The sequence below is a fragment of the Cantharellus anzutake genome (assembly GCF_015039405.1).
Source record: "Cantharellus anzutake strain C23 chromosome Unknown EI90scaffold_31, whole genome shotgun sequence".
In the NCBI taxonomy this organism is placed as follows: Eukaryota; Fungi; Basidiomycota; class Agaricomycetes; order Cantharellales; family Hydnaceae; genus Cantharellus; species Cantharellus anzutake.
In genome coordinates, this window is record NW_024066981.1 from 14,641 (window position 1) to 35,825 (window position 21,185).

The window sequence follows — 21,185 nt, forward strand, 5'->3', positions numbered from 1 at the left end:
TGAAAGAAACACTAATCGAGCGATATTGAAATGGGGAAAAGTCAAACATCGGCTAGCGAGGAAATGTAGAGAACAGGAATGGCAGGGAACAGAAACGGTGGCACACGCGTTTGACAAACAAAAGAAAAAATAATAGATGCGAGGAAGGGGGCCAGCACCCTTCTAATCCAGCGTAAGAATCGGAAATGGAGAGAAGAGCGGCATCGGAAGGGGGATTATGGATGGCAGCAGTGGAAGGAGATGGCCGCTCAGATCGGCGCTTCTTCTGGCCTCGGCAGTGCGTAAGCCAAGTCTACGCTAGGCACGAGAAAGGAAACAAAAAAGCAGAGGGGAGAGGGATGGGACAAGAGCGTGACTATTACAACACTATCTGAGTGAGCTGAGTGATGGCGATGGCGAAAGCAAGCGAATGGTAAAGTCGATGACTCGACGAGCGAAGTGCGTGTGTGTGTGCGCGCGCAGTACCATGGTCAATCTTGTCCTGTCATGAAAAATCGGTCATGAAAGCTCGAGAGGGAGCCGATGAATCGACGAATCGAGTCGAGGTCCAAATTAGCGGAGTGGTTCTTCCGTCCCTCGTCAAGAGGTAAGAGGTGTAGTTGATTTGTAAAAGTGGGATAGGAAAGCAAAGGGGGCGGAACGAGAATGGTTCGATTTCCAACCCCGAAAGCAAGCCAAGCCAAAAAAAAAAAAAAAAAGAAAAGAAAAGAAAAGGGAAGATTAATCACTGATAAACTTGCAAACTGTTAATCTTCCAAACCGCATTCTTCAAGTTGCCCGGATCCCTCACTACAGCGGCACAAGCAGCACCCCCACCCTTATGCGCCGCATCTGCCAGATCGCCACAGAGCGCGATATTGAACGTGATCGCATGACCCTTGAAATGCTTCTGAATATCGCATGTCGACGAAGCCCAATGAGCTCTGAGGAACTTTTTGTCCCACGAGTTTGGATTGGGCGTTTGGCTTTTCAAGTCGCTCGGCACGTTATCTGGTGTGAATCGCCAAATCCGGATGGCATGAGAGTCCCAGAGCATGGCAAAGACACCTCCCCCGGCATTTTTGAGTCCTGTCCCGTATGAGGTATCCTCCGAATCGCGGAAAGCACACCCCTCATTACTGTCTTTCGTGGAACCACATTGTTTATTGCCCACGTTCCCGATGAGAGCCTCAGAAAGGACAGAGGGGGACGTATCAATGGCGCATCCGGGACCGGTATGAAGCGTGTATTGATTTCGGGTGGCCAGGTTCGCACCTTCGATAATGTCGATCTCGCCATTGTGCGGCCAACCCTTGCCGACGGTCCAAAATGCAGGCCAAACTAATCCAAGCAGTGTAAGTTGATGAATAAAGATCAAAGAGAAAAGGAAGGGAATTCCCAAAAACAAAATGCAAGGGGAACGTAACGTACCCGAGTCACCATATGGCATGGAACCAATGTCCAGAACAAACAAACCTCCACCATACCGCTTCTTAGTGGCGATGCGAACACTGTCACGCTTCCCATGTCGCAGCTTGTGGCCAGGAGTGGTATCGTCGACCTTCATTACCACAACACCATTATCAACATACGCAAGGCGCTTCTTCATGGCGTCCGTACGGCCAAGGTAATTGACGAGACCATGAGTAGGATCACTAATGGACAGATGTGTATTGCGTTGCGGTCAGTGTTCGGAAGGACAAATGCACAATCACTGGACAAAAGGGAAAAAGACTTACCGGAGGTTGAAGAAATCAAAACCGTCAAAGAAATTATTGCCATTATACATATCGATAAGCTTGTAAGTACCGCCATTCTTGGGGTTCTTTTGTGCGGCGATATGACCCTGGTAAGTGTCGGTGGTATTGTCGGCAGGTTTGGATGGAGTGGACTTGGGAGCAGTGGAAGAAGTGGTAGGAGTGACAATTCTAGTCTCGTTTTTGCCCTTCTTGGGGCCGCAAGGACCAGGTGGCACAGAAGAGCGCTTATATGGGTGTCCATACAAATTGCGGTGATGATGGCGGCGCTGAGGAACAACTTGATGTATGCGTTCGCTGAGACCCGCGTAGACAGGAGAAAAAGAAGCAAAAATAGCAATCAAGAACAAGAGAGCCGATGCAAGCATGATGGCGAACAGAAGACGTAGAAGAAAAGGAAGTAATCAAGGCAAACTTAAGGCTAGGCTGTAAATAACGAGTGAAGCAAATCGACCAAAGCGAAGGGAGGCGCAGAGAAGACGAGAATGGGGTCCACAGGACGGAAGTGAAGAGGAGAAATGAACGAACAAAAGAGGCACCACGGTTAAATACATTTGTGGGTTTCCCGATGTACGCTTGTTTTGCTTCCAACAACTGAGTTGAGTCGTTGACTACAATGGGAAGTAGAACGGAGTAACGATCGATCCCGTGCGGGCCACGGCAAGTCAAAGATTGTCGTAAAGTGGCATTGTTTCTTGATTGTCTCAAAGCATCAAAGCACAGTCCCAGCTCGACCTCAGCCCGCATTGACCTTGCTGGGATAGAATGGCATTGGGCGGACCTCCTAAACCTTTCGCAGGTTGCGATTCTGAAAGGAGGTGTGAGCTTATTCCTTTCTTGGCCGTGGAAACCCGGCGGTTGTCCACGCACGCTTCTCCGCTCATCTTATCATCACTTGCTCAAGTGCCATGATACAGTATCCATCCTCGTGTATTCTTCCCCATTTTTTCCCCTTCCTGTCGTTCTCATTGTCTGGTCGAACAGATGGCAGCATTCCATCACAACTGCCCAACTCAACAATCCACCGGCTTTGATCATCAACCTCAATTCCGTCCGTACTCGTAACTTAATGTTAAACTCGGCTGCTTCCTCGCGGGTGTGGTACCCAAGTTCAGCAATACCGACTTGTATGACTAAGGCCAAGACCATCCTTCATATATATGTCCACATAGGGCAACAATCTGCCAACCTATGCGCTGCCAATCACCGGCACTGCTCTCCTTCAGCATCATCCCACGAGACTCCCCACCCGTTATAAACTTGTCCTGCATGCGGCCACGGTCACCGCCTTCAAAATCCGGAGCAAACTAATCCAACACAACACTCGACAGAGCCAAGATCGATGTGACCGCCAAGCGATCAGATTTTGAACGGCCCCCTACCCCCTAATCGTGGAAACAGCCCCACTGAACTGACCCCAATGATGAACACCTCAGCCGGCCTATGCTGCTAGGCCGGTACCCGAACATATTATGGTCATGGAGAGTCATCAGCTGTGTAGCTCAAGCCGGATTCTCCGGTCCGCAGTCTCATTATCTTCATCCCTCTTGTTCATGGGATTGCAGGGTTGGAAATAAATAATAATAATAAAAAAGACTCTCATTAAAGCCACGCACATGCGCCGCTGTCCTATCCTGTCCTGCGGTTCGGTGTTTGCCGTCCCTCTGCTTCGATCTACATCTGCTTGACAACTTCAGGACCAGTCAATGATATGTCCGTGCTGGCAATAGCACTATCAATAGCTTGAACCATGTTTATCAGAGCCATGCCTAACTCGCCCTCGTTCTCGCTGAACCTTTCATAGCTGTATATCGTGCAGTGATCTCAGAAAGGGCACTTTGGCATTTAATTCCTCGCTATCTTTTATTGGTGTATTAGTCTATCGGGACCACTTTTATCCCGTCCAGTGAAGTTGAACAAGGGACTACTCGATTCCGCAGGGAGACTGCGTGTACAATATACACTAGATACCAACATCTAACTGTCGCATCTCTGCTCGACGCGTATAGTAGTCATGCTCTGTTCTTGGTTATCGGATCTCTCTCTCTCACACATATCCCTATCGATGACCAATGATATTACGCGCATCTGGAACCACGTACCTAAAGCATAAATTAGTTCCCAACCTAAGCTTCTCTCTTCACACACAAGTAAGCGATCAAAAGTCATCACAGCGTCACGAGGCACTTGATGTTACGCGCGCGTCAACCCGGTATGCCCATGATCAGTGATGAGCATGTACAGCAGTTATGCACAAGTAACAGGATTCGCACCACTATGAAATACTTTTTGCACGAAAATCAACATCTCATGAATTCTAATTTGCATCAAGGCGCACATTTCTGGCGACCATCCGTAGTCCTAAAACACCAGATCTACGAGGTCCAACTATGAACAAGATGCTGATCAGTTAGTATTCACCTGCGTTACGAGGACCGTCGATTAGGGATCCCAAGTGCTATGTTTTCCCCTCTTTTTGCTCCCATTATTGCTTACAGCAACACGTCTCCACAGGTCATTCCGGCTGTTACTCTGCTCTATTTTTGTTCTGTCCTAGTCTTCCCATGCATTGAGATGTGTTCATGCGTGCACGCATATACATATATCATCCGTATGTGTATCATTTCAGTGTCCAAACTAGTACTTCGATCGATCCAATGTACAGTCGTAGGTTTGTTATTATGTAGCTGGCTACCCGTGTACAACGTCCATAACAACTTTATGATTAAATTACTCGATCCAACCGCAGAGGTGTCCACATACAAACAACAAATCCTTCTAAAATAATGTTGTACATTAAAGCTAGTATTGATCGGCTAAGTTCGGTCATCACCACAAATAAACGAAAAGAACATGAAAGATATACGACGAAAGTGGGGGAAATGCGGAACTTCAAATGGACGACATCGTCTCAAGAGAAAAAACTAAAGGGGGAAACGCCAAAAATGGGGAATACGAACATAAAAGGGGAAACTACTTATGATGTGTGGAAAGTTTTGGTTACCGAAAAAAGTCCTCCAGGTGCGTGCACTTCACGCTACGTTCAATCGGCAGTCCGTGCTGTAACGTTGTAAATCCGAAACGAATGATTACTTGTAAGAGTGGGGGAGAAATTTTCATCCGGGAAAATGGAGCTGATATTGTATCGCCACAAAGAAAATAAATTCGGCCAGCTCCGCTACACTGCAGCTAAGGTAAGACATACAAGCCGCTCATTGGCTTGTATATCTTACCGGAAGAAGCTTTGCAGCAGCACCAACACGTGGTCATTTTGACTCAGTCCTTTACACGTGTTGCCAAACCGTCACGTTCCTTACGTTCCAAACGGCCTCCTGGAAATTCACAGGATCCGCAACACGTTCACTGCACGATTGACCGCATCCCATCGAAGTGTACGCAGCCCCTGCCCAACCACCACAAATCGTCATATCAAACTATTCATAAAAGGATAATGAGCAACTCCGCCACTCTTCACAGCCATAGCAAAAATCCAAGGGTATACTCACAATAAGCTGCTGATTTTGAATCGTATCCTTGGTCTGACAACTGTCACTAGTAGGGAAGAACGCAGAAGGGGTACCCCAACTATCCGGATTGGGATTTCCAGCGGTCACATCCGAAGGTACGTTCGCCCTCTGGAACCTCCACAACTTCGTCCCCACATTCTGATCGATCAACAACGCAAAGACCGCTCCACCCGCTTCATTAAACCCATGACCAAACGATTGAGGAGAGGGATCTTGATAGGCGCAGCCTGAGTTGGCGTCTGGCGACGAGGCGCAGGTTTTAGACAGAAAGTTGAGCGCGACATCGGAAGGTTTGACAGAGTTAGTGTTACAGCTTGTGGAAGAGCCGCTAAATATGAATGTAAGAGGAAGCAAAAAAAAAGGCGTTAACATCCACGGGACAGTGCCAGAGAAAAAGATACGTACGTATGAAGGGTCATTTGGTTCATCGTTGAATTATTAACTCCTTCAATGATGTCGATCTCTCCCTCATTAGGCCAATCATACCCCACAGTCCAAAGAGCAGGCCAAATACTACACCCAAAAGGCATGCGCACAATATCAAACAACATCAACCCCTGATTATACGTATTCGTCGACGAGATCCTGACCGAGTTCCTATTTGCGCCCGCTGCCAATTGAGTCGTTGAATCGATTTTCATCACGGCCAGTCCGGTCGCTTGGTCGACGTATGCCAGGCCGCTCGACAGGGCATCGTCTTTGGAGACATAATTGACGAATCCATTTGTGGGATCTGCGCCGGTGAAGAAGGTCCATTTGTCGAAGAAGGATGAACCCGAATGTTCTTCGACAAGCCGGAATTCGGACCACGCGGGGGTACGTGACGGAGAAGTGGGGGCGGCGGGGATGGCGGAGGTGGTGGTGGCGGCGGGGGCGGAGGTAGCGGGAGTGGTGGAGGATGACCCAAGGCTTGTAGGCGAAGGCGAAGGCGAGGGTGAGGACGAGGATGACGATCCGCTCTTTTGGAAAAGAGTTAAAGCCCAACAGCCACCACATTTCTGGCTCGCATCCCCATTACAAGCCAAATCACACTGACTGGCATTCAAACTTTGTCCAACAACTGCCCCTTTGTTCAAACTGTTCCCACACCAGCATTCTTGTCCATATTGAACACCAGCAAAATTAAAATTTGCCGAATCACACGCGGAAAGGCACGTATCGACGGTCACATTATTTAGGTTGCTTTTCGTCGAAAGCAGACGTTGAGTTCCATCTCCATCTTGCACGCATGAGTTTGCGAGGGTCCAGATTGAAGGCAAGTCCGCTCGTAACCTGTGACGAGGTTGAACGGAGAGGATGGAACCGGGGGATAATGGACGTGCGGAGACGGTGGTATCGGTTGTAGATAGAAGAAAGCCAAGCGCGAGCAAGAGAGAGCAAGTTGTGTACATGGTCAGTTGGATCGGGGAAAATGTGTTGGGCTGGCCGATTCGCGTTTCGCTGGTAGGCTTGAAGAAAAGAACGCGAACTAGAGCGGGCGCAGAAAAGACAGAGGGAGGTGAAGAACGACCAAGAGCTAGCTTGGCCAGTTATAATAGTGAGAGAGAAATTAAAGAAAACCAATGACAAGCAGTGCGACAGAGTGGCAGAGACCAAGCGAGATGACCATGATTTATTGCTGGCGATTATCCTAACAACCAACAAAATAATATTTTGCCACATCAATTGAATCGAATACAACAAGTCACCACGTACGGTACCTGAGTGGGCCCCTAGGACCCATTTGCCTACTCTCACTCACCCACCTCCCTCGGTTCCACTCGTCCGTCATTTCCCCCTTACTTGCAGATCATACACGACATAGAGGATTTCCCGTTGGCAGTTCTCACAGAATCTCACCCAAGTATGGTATCCGGAGGTAACCGGAGAAGCCGCCATGCGTAATTTAATTTATTTATACCATGGCAACTCGATCTCATCTATTCAACCCATCGTGAAGGCGACGAAGATGGTGGTTCGTAACAAAAAAAGGATAAATATTGTACATAAAGGTGAAGAAGCGACCACACGGCTTGCCCACCACTGGGCGAAGTCGGTTGGCTGTGTGCATCCGGAATTAAGCACAAAACAACCTATGCCCCCCTACGCCGGTGACGTGACTGGCAGCTGACAGCGCAATGTGGTCCGTGCATCAAAGCTGACACTGGCAGGGGGCATTTTTACAACTGAAAAACACTCACAACATCAATTTGGCACTGCAATTCCGCTGTCCCATCAGGCAGGCCCCCGACGGTACCCGGGGTATGTAGGGTATTCGTCTCTTGACGACGGAAGAACGAATGTAGTGTGTAGATTCAATTTCTCTCCTAATTCTACAGTAACTCAAATCCCTTTTGTAAAGGTAGCACCCGGATTTGTGAATATTATGTGGTGGATTCTAGATGCCAGGTACATACATAAGACAATCTCAAGATTACTTGGGCCTGTACCCGCACTCAGTCCCGTCCCCGCCTCTGGATGTCACGTTGCACGTGCGATTGAGTGTACAACGACGCGCGTCCACGTATGGTTCCTGCAGCACATATTAGTTGGGCAGTGGACCAGATCGGGGTGTTGGAAACGCCGTTATTCTTAGCGCCACTCGCGCATCATGCCCAGGACGCTTGATCGGACTCAGATAGCCACAGCTATTGCATTTGCGCGGACATGAACCAGCGGCCGGGCAATTGTAACACCGGATTTGACAGGAAACTGGATACGCGGTGTCGTCCCGGCCGGGGGTGCACATGCGATGTGTGCATGTGAAATTGCTGGCTGGATGCGGGGTATAGGTACAGCCAAGCCGGCCTACGCGTCAGTGCGGGGTTAATTCCGATGGCTGTGGAGGCACTCTGCTCCAACCGGCACCAGGGCACGAATCGATCTGTTTGTGATAGGAGGGTGTGAACTATGCTCCTTCCATTTATGCACCGACCACCGCTAGCTGGCTTACTTATGCATGCTGTGTAGTGCATCTGACGGTACAACCCGAAAACGTAGAGACACTGGCATAGTTCATACTCAACCATCCATCAGAGAAAACATATTTGGCATAAATATACACACGTTCTAACCAGAGCGTCAAGCTGGGATCTAAGGGCCATGAAGAAGCTGGTACATAGTGAGAGAGGAGAAAAAAGTGACAATGATTCGATACAACAGAGCAACAACAACATATTCGAAAAAGCTAGAAAGGGGTCAGAAAAACATAGGAAGAAAGCCATGCCGGAGGTTGAAAAATCGTGGTTAGAGACAGACATATCAGATGGTCAGGACACGTCATAGAACAGCGATGCGATCGTCTATGTACGACATCATGATTGACCGATCAGCGAGGCTAGTATGGTGTGCATGAAGAGAACCGAGTAAGTCCCCCCGCGAAGCCGAACATGTCATGAAAAGGGTGAGGTGCATTGTGGGATCGCATAACTTCTGTGGTGAGGGCAGTGACTGGTTGTTGAACCTTCGAGTAAATAAACCGGAACAGGATGAGACGCGCGTATGGAGCCAGTGGGTGGTGGTGACGAGGGAGCTTGGTGGGATTACAATGGATTTGCAAGCGATCCTGGTCAATACTCGTCATAATGACCGGAGTCGCTTCATCAGATCAAATAGGGTAGTCGAAGAAAGCAATTGGTCGACTTCGACGCTATAACCCATACAAAGGATAAAGGTCAGCGAGTTATCGTTGATAAACTTTCAGCTCCTTGCCTCCACTACGTCCAACGCCGCTATCGTCGAACCACCGCAGGGCGCAGTACTGTTATGGTGTTTTTCCTTTGTCGCAAGGGTCTCAGAATTAGATGTAGATGCAGGAGATCCAAATCCGAAAAAATGACAAAAGGCCGCAAAGGAGGATGTGGGACTCATATCACGCCAGGAAAGATGTAGTGGTGATAGAGGGGCAAGTTGGAAGTGCGTGTGGTGATACCGGTACCGTAGTGCTTGATTGCTTGATCAGAGTTGGATCGATGTGGCTTTCGCAGGTGATAAGCACTGGGAGTGAGGAGAGGGTCCGATCGTTGCACTCAAATATCTTCGAGCACAGAAGTGGGTTTCTACTAGCCGGAGAGGGGTTTGGCCATGGGCCAAAACTCTTTATGTATAACCTCACCAAGAACAAAAAGAGGGTGTTGCTGATTGACTTGCGTGACATTTGCAAACCAAGCAATCCGAGTAGTCTCGGTCCCCGTCAGTTTCAAATAAACGCAATGTCACTAAACAGAACGCATAGTCATCATCGACGTGAAAACGCAAAGGGAAGAAACGGCAGGGCAATATTTGAACAATCCTATACAGTTATCTGGTTCTGAACGGAAATTCATTCCGAGAGCGGGAGATGTAGGTCCGTTGAACGAGGGAGATTAATTGGTGGGGAGCAATAGAGGCCCGTACCGTAGCAAGCCGAACATCCTTACATAGTCATAGAAGAGGTGGAGCTTGTCACCGGGACCTAGACGTAATTGATCGGCCTAGCATAAACGTCACTCCGAAGGTCCTCGTGATCGGAAACTGGTCTCCGGAGTCAGACGTCTTGTTTCCCACGCTCCATATTGCGTAAGGTACTGTGCACAGACACATCGCACTGCTCAAGCCTGTACGCTACGGTGTAAAGGGCTGGGATAGCTGTATTTCCACGTGACAACGAGGCGCGGGGTAATAAGAAAACGCATTGCCACGCTGTCCAGTTGGAGAGCCACAAGCAGCAAGAAAGGCAGTTGCGCCTTGAAAGGCACGTAGGCGATCTCCGATTGTCAATGCCAGTTGTATTCATGTAACTGATTGATCCCTTGCGCGTACACGCGTGTCATCGCTCGGTTGTGGCAAGCATTAGTGCTTTCGCCACGTTGCTTGTATTACAGTGTCTGTAATGCAACTCGGTAATTGAGATGTGGTGAGTACTTATGCTGTGATTTTTTGAATGTTGGCTCTGCAGTTGAAGATAATCACAAAGCACCAGCTGCCCCTGTACCCGCTCACAGCTTCAACTACAATAGCGTTTTCTGGCTGTGTCCCCCATGCAGTTCTGATGGACATTGATTTCGTATAATCAACTTAGCTCGTGATAATCTGGTCATCGATAACATCCCTATCTCAGATCGATGGGTATCAAGCCGTTTAATGTACGACACCCCTCTACAACCAACTGAACCCTCCGGTGGCTAAGGGGCTTACATGAGAAACTGGATCCAGGCAACTTGATCTTGCCCTTTTGCCATAGCTCGCCTTTCCTCCCCTCTTCTCATTATAAAGCTTATATCTATAGGCTCAACAAGTGCCTGAACCCATTTGGGGAAGATCTCAAGCTCACGTTGGCATGCTGCGAACATTATACCTCATCGTTTCCCTCCAGCCCTTCAAAAGAAACTCCTTCCCCGATGTTTCGATCGATTGACATATGTATGACGGTGCTGAAGGCGGTCTTGCGTTTATTGCTCAAACTCCATAGAGAGATATCCAATAAGCCTGGACCTAGAAGTCCCCTCCATGGGGATGGGACTACAAGGATGTGTCCCTTGTTATCATGTCGTAGTTTTAGCAGTGCTCGGTTCGTTAACAATGACTGGCGATCTTAAATTGTTTCTACTCAGATATCACGAGAAAAAACCGGGCAGTGTCTATGCCGACACCCTTGCAAAGAGAAAACGCATGGGAATCACAGCGGGCACTTGGGGATGGGAAAGTAAGGCCTGCAGCTTATCCCCTCTGCCAGCGTCCTTACTGCTTGACTATATATGGGTCATAAACTATGAGAGAAAGCTCCGACGTCCATTCATGCTAAGTGGGCGCCAAAACGTGGGATTCACGTTGAACTTTCCCACGCTTCAGTCTCCAGTTCCCTCTATCCATATCATCGTCCGCGATCCGCCAATTCACTGACTTTCTGGTCGTCAGTGATAAGCGATGAGTCTAGGGGTTGTGGTTCCTCCCATAGCCCTTCGCACGTCACCGTTCGCTCACTATAACGTTGCATGGTCACCTTTCCACGCTCACCTACTTGCACTCGCGTCGTCTGCAAATTATGGGCTGATTGGAAACGGGAGGGCACATCTATGTAGCCTCTCTGGTGCACCGGCACCTATCGTACCGGCTGCAGGAGCTGACGGTCGGGAGTTAAGATTGGATAAGTTGTGAGCTGATGCGTGGGTTCTGGGTAGCTTTCAGCCCACTTAATGTGATGCACTCCTTGTAACAGCTACAAAACGCAAGATGGGTTATACGATCTTGCGTGGTCTGAGATACATGAGAATCAACTCGTAACAGCTTCGGGGGATGGCTCATTGAAGTTATGGGATATAATGCTCAATGTATGTTTAGGCTTTTGGCATTTTCAATTCATCACCTTTCGCTTGATTTGGTTTATAGCTAATGGAAGGGATTAGTAATAACTTTCCTGTTATTTCGTTACTAGGACTTACCGATTCGCGCATGGCACGAACATTCAAGAGAGGCGTTCAGTGTTGATTGGTCAAATATAGACAAAACAATCTTTGCCTCTTCATCTTGGGACGGTTTAGTGAAAATTGTAAGCTTCATCTTGCTTTTTTCATTGACATCAGTGGATTGAACGTTAATGTAGTGGACAACGGAACGCCCAACTTCAATTCAGACTATTGCTGCGCACCAATCTTGCGTTTACCAAGCTATGTTCTCTCCTCATACCCCAAACATCATCGCCAGCTGCTCGACAGATGGATCAATTAAAATCTTTGACCTTCGCACAGCAGGCTCAGGTCCACTTCCACCACAGTCCTCGATCCCGAGCGCTGTACCGCCGGCGCCTCCACCAGGGTCCAGTGTCCCATCTATCGTCATCCCTGCGCATCCTGCTGCTGAAATCCTTAGCATTGACTGGAATAAGTACCGACCATGGGTGCTCGTGAGCGGGAGTACGGATAAAATGATCAAAGTGTGGGATGCACGAAACGTTAAGCCTGTTGCTAATGGCCCGCAAGTTGGAGGAAATTGTGAAATTTCGTTACACGGACATGAGTATGCTGTTCGAAAAGTGCAATGGAGTCCACATCGTGCGGATCTGATTGCAAGCGCGGGCTACGACATGACGTGCAGGGTGTGAGTATTCAAAACCTATGGTTCGCTGTCTCGTTGGGCCCCAAATCTGATGCTTCCCGTTTAGATGGTCGACAACTCCGAATGGGGCACACCCACCGCTCCGGACAATCCATGATAAACATACCGAGTTCGTGACGGGGTGTGCATGGAGTTTGTATGAGGAGGGTTTGTTGGCATCCTGTAGCTGGGATCACTCTGTTCATTTGTTCAGGCCGTACAACGTGTAGCCAAAGTGTATTGAATATATGTAATACGCCAGGCAGCATTTTGCACGGACTATCGGGGTCGGATTCAATGTCGTGACCGGTTAACACACGAGCATATGATATCAATCCCACCGACTCTGACATCATAATTGACACTAATGAGCGCGATCTAGTGACAAGGGAATTCTCTGTCAACAAGGTCGGTGACCTGGAAAAGCAGGGCAGACGCACTCAGAACGAATCTTGTGCATTGCATGTTGAGCTGTCAACTTGTGATTTAATGTAGGTATAATAGTTGTGAGCTATTGGCGGTGAATACTGGTTCCGCTCCACAGTATATATATGGAGCAATATCCATGATGTCACTTGGCATCCTCATTCCGCTGCGCACCTGCATCCAGCCAGAAAAGATAACCACTCTGCAGAGCTGACCTCAATATTACTCCCAAGCATAATAATGCCACAATCTACTCCCGCCCTTGCGCCAAGAAAAGACCAACGTGACGCTGAGGTATTGACGATTTGTGAACGTCATTAGGGCAACCCTTGTTTATGATGTGCGACAGAAACCTGATGAAACCGATACTGGTATTACAGCAGTCACTGACTTGCCAGGATCGAAGCAGGCTGAGCCGGCCACCCTCGACGTAGTAAATGCGCCAGGTCAATAATTACACTAACCCGGCTTGTCCGGCGAACCGGTATGAGTATTGACGCATTTATTCATTCTGCTCAGAGCCTCGTCAGCAAGGCGCCACACAGCCAGGATCTGGAACCGTCGTTGGTGCGGATGTTCAGCAGACGAACAATGAAAACCCATTCGGTGGCGACTTGCCCTTTAGTGAGCAAGTAAAAGCATGGGCTAAAATACACAGAGGAACGGTATGTAGTATTTGACGTCTATCCTCAACCACGGCTGATATCTTATCACCCGTCCCGACATCAGCTTCTTGGAAGGGTGCGCCTCATTTTTGTCTCGTAGATCCTCCATGCTGACGCATGCTTATTAAGACGGAGGAAAAGGAAACTGGAAAGAAGATTCTTGCCGGAGAAATCCCCCCCACCAAGGGGAATAAGTAATTCAACTTGGGTCTGTCTTGATCACTTGTACTTCTGCCACTATAGTAACACTATATCTCTCCCTCCAGAATTGTTGACAGAATGATCCAGTCGCGAACAGGATGTCTGGAATACATGTAACACAATTCAACTGATGTTAAAGCCAGATGACTGAAGAAAACCGAGATCCTCGAGAAAATATGTCCTGAATGCGGTGAAACCCCTGCATATCTGCTTGGAGGTAGATGTCATTCGTGGGCAGAGTTGATTCATCAAATCGTTGCATGCTTCGGCTCACGTATACTACCAACAAGATAAAGCGATACTAGGATGATGAGGAAAAAAAACGAAGCCACCGCAGCTTGTTGAGCTGCCGCTTTCTGTGATAATACTGTTCGAGGAAAAACTTGAAGTGACCGTTTTGCACTGGGAAAGACGCGGCGAAGTGAGTCGAACCGTTGACCAACGGAAGAAGGGGAAGAGTTAGAGGGTTGCCTCCCAAAGGCAAGAACTACACCAGCAACACGCTGAAGATGACCACAAGTGCTATGTAAGGACCAGACTGGGTACGAGTCTGTGTAAGGACCATTCGCGAGGATGCCAATCCAGTTGCGGACACTTTACTCGTGGGAACCGTTGGCCTTTCACAGCAACCTTCGGATCAAACACATCCAAATTGGCGATGCCTTTGTCAAACCCTAAATCGCGTCGCCAGGAATGCGTGTGGTCGTGTATCCACATAAAGTAGTGAGAAGTATCTGCCTCTGGGGAAGAGTCCACTAGCTCTGCCTTCACTACTTGTGCGAATCGATGTACAACTGCAAAATCTGTCTGGATGATGAAGAACTTATCAGTTCGCTCCCGTGTGGTATGTGGTCCCCTGCGCTACGGAAACTTTAGGATTCACTTTCCCTCTGTCTGTAACAGGACATATATTTGGCACGACGTGCATTGAAATACACCTCCGGATCACCCCTTCTTGCCCCTCTTGTCGTCGATCGTACACACCAAGGGATCTAATGCGTCTACACCCGGATTTCTTGCCTGTCGAACCAATAAAATCTTTGAAACCATTATCTCAGGACTTGAATGAACCATCTGTGGTCGAAGAGTTTTCGCGCACCCCTACTCCCTTACCAGACCTCATTCCAGTTTTCCCCTCAGATTTGGGACTGTCGCCATTATATAACACCCACAGTGGCCCTAACGAAGTTGGGCAGGGGGGCGAAGAGGAGGAGTCAATGCTACATGAAGAAGAGAATGCAATCATGCAAGATGTCGTAGCATCATGCCTCCCCTCTCCCAACGCGGTCGGGGGGTCCGGATTTGCATCGCAACGCGCTCCAGAAACAGAGGTAACTCGTCTGGAAGAAGCAGTCAAGGTGGGCTCGAAGCCACTGACTTCCACAAAACCTGTATGCTCATATTGCTTTTTATGTCGAAGACACATATACAAATACTGTCCAACGCCGTGAAGGACACTTGCTCTAGATTAAAGTATGCAACATTGATAAATGCTGTGCTGGAAGAGACGATGGACTACATCACTATCATGGAGGAGAGGGAGGTTGAAATTGAAGATATGACAGAAAGTGCCAGAGAGGCCGGGAAGCAGAAGGACGAAGTGATGAAGAAGCTAGCCAGGTTAAAGAGAAAGGATAGAGAAGTGTAGGCATTCTTTATTTCGCATCGTCTTGGAAAGGTCGATATTGACTCTTGCCCAGGCGTCAGCGATACGAGATCGCGAAAAGGGAGTATGGGCAGAGGATAGGACGATTTGCTATCGCACATGAAATTAACGAAGTAAAGATCTCTCAGCTTGCCAGTGCAGTCAGTTTCTCCCGTTTGGTGATGCGCTTCTTTTTGTGCCCAACTGATAACTCCGCTATATCGACGCAGATCGTAAAAGAACGCCGGCGAAACATCAAGTACAGGTCGAAGGTATGTACTTTTTCCTAGTATCTATTTCACTAGCTTACCTCTCGCCTAATTCAGATCACAGATTTAGCTTCAGGCGGATACGTTGCCCCTGGACCCTGGCCGCTCGATCCAGACGATATTGAGATTCGAGATGACAAGAATACGGAAGTTTCGCTACAAATACCTGGGAGCTACCCGAAGTCCAACCTAGATGGAGCCACTCAGTGTGACGAAGGAAACCTGCTGCCTAGTGAATTTAAGTTTGGAGAGATTTTCTAAATTTCCTAAAGATACGCACACGTTCTGCCAAATGCCATAATGCTCCCAACAATGATACTCGAGCGGTCGGAAAGACGGTGGGCAATTGCTACCACAAATATTCCGGACAGCTCCATTCCCATCAAGTTATTCTAATAGAGGCTGTTACCCGGACAGCCCGCCTTTCGGGCATTAAGTGTGCCAATTGAATCGGCCAACTCCGCGGCCACTGGGATTGTACCTGACTTCCATCAGCCTTTCGATGACCCTTGACGCCGACTCGGACTCGGTACGATGCCTCACTGTCGAAGAGTGTCAGCAGCTCCCTATATCTCCAGCACTCGTATCTTGTGCAGCCAATCTCGTTAATTGTGTGTTCTCTGAGCCGGAAGTGTCTATGTGCGTCAAACGATCCCATCAGCCTCGATGTTTCCCACCGATCTTCGCGCTTTTCCATGCATCCTCTGTAGCGCGCATCATCCAGAATCACTGCCTTCTCGCAGACTAGGTGCTGTTCTAGTTCTTCTCTATGAAAGGGAAGGGAAGATAAGGGTGCTTCTTACCACCCGCTCCAAGCGTCTGAGAAGCCATCCCGGTGAGGTTGCCCTCCCTGGCGGGCGCAGTGACGACGATGACATTTCTCCGATAAGAACTGCTGTGAGCTTAAACGTATTCGCCGAGCCACTCCTCCGTCTTGTTGATGTCCTGAAAGCTCAGAGAGGCGAATGAAGAGGTTTCATTACCTCTTGGCTGTCCTCACATTCATGTCCTCCGAATACTTCCTCCCTTCCCTTCAATATACTCACTAGTGGTCACTCCTGTTGTCTCTGTTCTTAATGACACGTCAATCCTCACTCAGCTAGTGCCTAATCCTGGCGAAGTTGATGACATCTTTGACCATCCACTGGAAGTACGTGTCTAACATGATGCGAGCCTCATTTTTTGATGATACTTAAGGCTTTTCTGGATTATAATATTATGAACGATGAGCCAAACCTCTCTCCACAGGATAGCGAGAATTGGCACTATCCAGAAGAATTATATGTGGGTGGGTCATTTATACTTGGGGGTACGCGTATAACACAATGGACATCCAGAACCAGAATGAGCATCCGATATTCGATGGAAATCACATGTATCGAAACAACCGCTTCCGATCGACATCGATGGCTGTCAAAGGTCTCACATCATCAATCATGGTCAGCAATACGGTGGTCACTATTGCATTTGTGTTAATCATTGATGACGATTAGATTTTCGTTGCGGAAATAGCATTCAATCGCAAACCATCATTTCAGCATCTTTCCGCCCTACATCTCCCATTTGGTGAATCCGTTCGAGCTATTGTAGAGGGAAAGCTGATGCGACCAAGTGATCTGCAACTTCCGACCACTTCACCATATCGAACGCGATTGCAGGATGAGATCTCGGCTGAGGAGGGCGGGTATACGTTGGATGGAAGTATGACCCCTGGAGTCGTGCCGGAAGCTTGAGTATGGATCCAATAGGCGATGATTTCAGTGTAATGCACTAGTTATAAATTTGATTTGCGCGGAAAAGCTGTTGGTGTTGAGTTGGCATTCAGATGCCCTTTGCGCCAATGTCCCTTAGTTGTTCCTTTGTTTGACCAGTGCTTTGTGAGCGGCGTTGCTAAGAGGATGCGATTACCTTTGTTCCTCATGTTTGTGCCACACCCTAAGTGTATATCAGCGCAATGAGGATAATATTTTTTGGCCTCGCTATTCGAGAGAGGCTTGTGGTCATATATATCGGCGTTTACACCTTAGGTGCGTGCTCCTTCGACAATGAGCATTGAGTATAGCCTGATGGCTCATAACGAGTGTCTCTTTGTTGGAATCTTGCCCTTCGAAGAAAAAACTTTGCATTTCCTCCAAAGATTCTTCACTACAGTTTTTCACCCCCCAATGGTGAACATTTTGTATTTTGCATGTAGACACTGCAATTTTGCATCAAATTATATGAAGATTTTTGCAAATAGGAATGTTGTTTCATACCCTAGCCAGTTGGCTGAGGAATGTAAGGATGAAGGAGGAAATCAGGCTAGTCAGCCAATTAACCCACCCTATCAAGGGGTGTTTTTTATGCTTCAAATAGGGCCTAAACAGCCTATTTCAATGTGGATGTCCTGGGATGTCCTGGTGATGCGGCTTGCTGCCAAAAATGGACTGTGGGAAAATCTGAGGATGTCCTGATAACTATGTGCCCTGTGATGTTGTACATATGGCTATTTACATAAATAGTAGACAGGAAAATGGAAAAGATAAAGGGAATTAGGGCCGAGGTGGGGGAATGGCCAATGTTTCTCAATGATTTCGAGCATTATACTCTGCCATGGTGCTTTCAAGGGGATTTTTAATGCTTATAAAGATTTTGGAGATTTTACAGGCCATTGTAGATAACCATATCCAGTATGCACCTACTATGGGTAGCTTGCAAGGCTGGGATCTCTGTCAAATCTCCACCGATTTGGAAAATCCATTGCTTACAAGTACATACAAGCTCTGGCTAACATTCTGTAAGGAAATGTATAACCTTATAGCTAGGTATCAGAATGAAGAACACATATGTTATGTCGCATGTAAGCATATATATTACCACATTCAAGTTCTAACATGTGTTGTCATGAATATTCACCGAACATGGATTGCGTGGGGAAGGGAAAAAGTTGACATTCAGAGTCTCTCAGGGGGTTGGCTCAGGATGAGCCACCCTCGCCACCAACCTCGTCATCACCATCCCCATTCGGATGGTGGGGCCTTCTTCCTGAGTTAGACCTAACTTGGTCTACATGCCTCTTGCTCCCTTCTGGAGCCGCAGGTGGTTGTGAGAATCAGTGGTAGTGATCCAGCACCCGTCTGAGTGCTGTGCCATGGGACAGTCTTTCGGGGTCTTCACTGTTTGCCCCACGACCCACGTTGTATATGAATGCCGCATCTGCATCCAGACAGGCGTTAAAGTCGAAAGTAGATTCGCTGAGACTACGCTTAGCGAAGATAGGTCTGACCTTGGCGGGCTGTCCGCCAATGTCATCTACACGATCCTGGACGTAGATCAGGCGTTTTTTTCATGTGTAATAATCATACGGAGCACTGGTGACTTCCGCATCACCGTCTTCCTCCTGTATCATCTCTACAGTGGCTGTTAGAACCGGGGCGGAAACAGATGACTCCGGAGTGGAATCGGAGACTTAGCGTGGAGGGACCTTGGCCTCAGCGACTCAAGCGGAGCACTGTGCCATTGCTGTTTGTCCATTTGGTCCTTAATTTCACAGTAGGTGAGCAGGAAGTCTCTAGGGGGCATTTCAGGTCGATTTCGGACTGAACCAAAACGAGTATGTACAAGCGCCGATATATATAATGGAGGGGGCAAAAACACAAGGAAAACAAAGGGTAACCGAATCGGAACGAAGATGTCCGAACGGGAACAAAGGGTAGAGGAAGTGGAGCGGTACCGAAGGTCATAAGGCAAGACCTGTGATACATCCGAAAGGAGGTAGGGAGGGTGAGGCCCAGAGGGGCAGGAGGATGAGGAGAAGTGGGGATGATGACTAACTGGCTAGGATAGGAAGAAGCAGTAGTCCAAATAGGGATGAGGGAAAAACGCGAGAGATACATTACAGGCGGCGAAAGTGCCGAAGGCAATCCGCGAAGCTCGGAGGTTGCAGAGCTTACGGAGGTTACGGAGGCAGGGTTGAAAGTCCGAGGGATATTGGCAATGGTGTTTACGTAGTATGAGGTCACCAATGCAATGGACTAAGACCGAGGTGGAGTCAAAGTCCAAGGTGGGGACTATGATGGAGGCTCGGAGCAAAGGTATGAGCGGTGTCCGAGTACGAAGTACGGGACAGCAGTGGAAGGTCGTAACTTGGCGGAAGGGTGGCGGAGGAGTACCAGAGGGAGGAGAGAGGGGAAAGGTAAGGAAGAGGGAGTGATGGAAAGGAGAGTTGTCAGGTCCGAAGGTGAGTATTGGAGCGGATGGGGGAAGCGTAGGAGGATGACGGTGTAGGCGGGATAATCGCCCATGCGCAGAGCCGGCTCGGATACCCAATTTCACGACCATAAAACCACTTCCATTCACACAACAACTCGGTACGGATTCGGTATCTAAAAATAGTCCTAATTCGTACGATTCTGACGATACCAAGAACGCCCCAATCGGTCGAGATTTGACGGAGTTCTGCATTGGACAGGTTAGGCACGGAAGGTCACGAGTATGTGCGGGTGTGGGAATCTCAAGCGGCAACCCAGAATTCCAGCCTCACTCGTTCCCACGGCATCTAATAAATTGGTAAAAATGCTTATTGGCTGCGTGAGAGTTATCTCCGGCTCCATTTCCAATTTTGGCCTTTAATTCCATAAATCCGTTGAGATATCGCTTATTTACTTATATTTTCATATTTTGCATCATTTCAGTTATTGATCAATATTCTTTTATTGATACTGTTACCCTTTTTTTATTATTTCGCCTAATAAGAAGTTCTCCCCTCCCCCAATTTTCTCTAAGGTGCTAGGACGTGCTAGAGTGGGTGTGAGTGTGTGGAATTCCAACAGTAGGAATAAGGGCAGTGATCTAGCTCACAACGAGTGAGTAGTGGATACTGAGCCCGGACCTTGTGGAAATCCTGGAGAACCCACCACGGAGTTAAGGATCGAGAGTCGAGCGAAGTTTAGAGAGAGAGTAGAGGTTTTGGAGAATTTGGCCCCACGAGCTTAGTCAGCATAGAGAGCCGCGAGCCCTCTTTCAATGGGAGGGTGGAGGTGTTGTGAAGGAGGAGCGGAGTAGGAGGGTGGAGAAGTAGTAGGAGGGTGGCGAGAGGGGCGGTGTTCGGTCTGAGGTGAGTATCGGAGCGGAAGGAGATAGGGTAGGAGAGGGAAAGAGGAGTAGGGGTGGCGTGGGGGGTAGAAGGAGGTGTGTTGCCAGGACCGAAGGTGAGTATCGGAATGGCAGCGGTAGGGTATGACTCCGGAGGTGAAGAGGGTGGAGGTCCGGAAGTCGGGTAGTGGTGGTCGGGTATGCACGGATATGACAGTGGCCTTCATTGGCACTGCTTTCTTTCTCCTGTGGTCGGGAGGGAAATTATGCGTTTGAGTAGCGTCAACATGTGGTATTTTCACCCCACCGTTCGTGGGTTGCGATGACAGAATGAACGGCGCAGGCACAAAGCCTGGCCTGAAATGGGATGGAGAAGTTCCACTCTCCCCCACAGTCGACGATCCAGCCAGTTGTCCTGGGTCGATCTCCCTACCTTTTCCCTTGGCATCAGTGGTTACTGGCACCGTCGATGGGGTAGGTGGCTTAGTTCCACTAAAGATGGGAACAAATCGTCTGTCAGATTCTTGTACCTCGACAGATGGGCATGAACTTGCTGCCACTGTGACGACAGCAGAGACAGTGGGGATCTCTCC

At 48.4% G+C, this 21,185-nt stretch overlaps 5 protein-coding genes across 5 annotated transcripts; 3 read left to right on the forward strand and 2 right to left on the reverse strand.

The window, feature by feature from the left end:
• Positions 1-714: 714 nt before the first annotated feature.
• On the reverse strand, positions 715-2,542 carry EI90DRAFT_3062259 (concanavalin A-like lectin/glucanase domain-containing protein). Its single transcript, XM_039060622.1, has 3 exons — positions 1,719-2,542; positions 1,411-1,634; positions 715-1,320 (listed from the first exon to the last, which is right to left on the reverse strand). The coding sequence occupies exons 1-3, from the start codon at positions 2,102-2,104 to the stop codon at positions 725-727; spliced, it is 1,206 nt and encodes a 401-aa protein (XP_038914751.1). The 5' UTR covers positions 2,105-2,542; the 3' UTR covers positions 715-724.
• Positions 2,543-5,020: 2,478 nt separating this feature from the next.
• On the reverse strand, positions 5,021-7,107 carry EI90DRAFT_3155258 (concanavalin A-like lectin/glucanase domain-containing protein; the record flags this gene model as incomplete). The annotated part of the gene is made up of 4 exons (XM_039065987.1): positions 6,959-7,107; positions 5,669-6,893; positions 5,243-5,591; positions 5,021-5,170 (listed from the first exon to the last, which is right to left on the reverse strand). Exons 2-4 carry the CDS (start codon positions 6,652-6,654, stop codon positions 5,021-5,023), a joined length of 1,485 nt encoding a protein of 494 aa, XP_038914752.1. The 5' UTR covers positions 6,655-6,893; positions 6,959-7,107.
• Positions 7,108-11,061: 3,954 nt separating this feature from the next.
• On the forward strand, positions 11,062-12,580 carry EI90DRAFT_2973541 (WD40 repeat-like protein). The gene is made up of 5 exons (XM_039055782.1): positions 11,062-11,373; positions 11,439-11,550; positions 11,655-11,768; positions 11,823-12,316; positions 12,381-12,580. The coding sequence occupies exons 1-5, from the start codon at positions 11,147-11,149 to the stop codon at positions 12,541-12,543; spliced, it is 1,110 nt and encodes a 369-aa protein (XP_038914753.1). The 5' UTR covers positions 11,062-11,146; the 3' UTR covers positions 12,544-12,580.
• Positions 12,581-14,026: 1,446 nt separating this feature from the next.
• Positions 14,027-15,343, forward strand: EI90DRAFT_1379671 (uncharacterized protein). Its single transcript, XM_039051733.1, has 3 exons — positions 14,027-14,449; positions 14,509-14,963; positions 15,026-15,343. The coding sequence occupies exons 1-3, from the start codon at positions 14,392-14,394 to the stop codon at positions 15,251-15,253; spliced, it is 741 nt and encodes a 246-aa protein (XP_038914754.1). The 5' UTR covers positions 14,027-14,391; the 3' UTR covers positions 15,254-15,343.
• Positions 15,344-16,185: 842 nt separating this feature from the next.
• Positions 16,186-17,495, forward strand: EI90DRAFT_2973542 (NUDIX hydrolase domain-like protein; the record flags this gene model as incomplete). The annotated part of the gene is made up of 5 exons (XM_039055783.1): positions 16,186-16,416; positions 16,472-16,669; positions 16,717-16,803; positions 16,857-16,958; positions 17,013-17,495. The coding sequence occupies 5 exons, from the start codon at positions 16,186-16,188 to the stop codon at positions 17,250-17,252; spliced, it is 858 nt and encodes a 285-aa protein (XP_038914755.1). The 3' UTR covers positions 17,253-17,495.
• Positions 17,496-21,185: the final 3,690 nt, after the last annotated feature.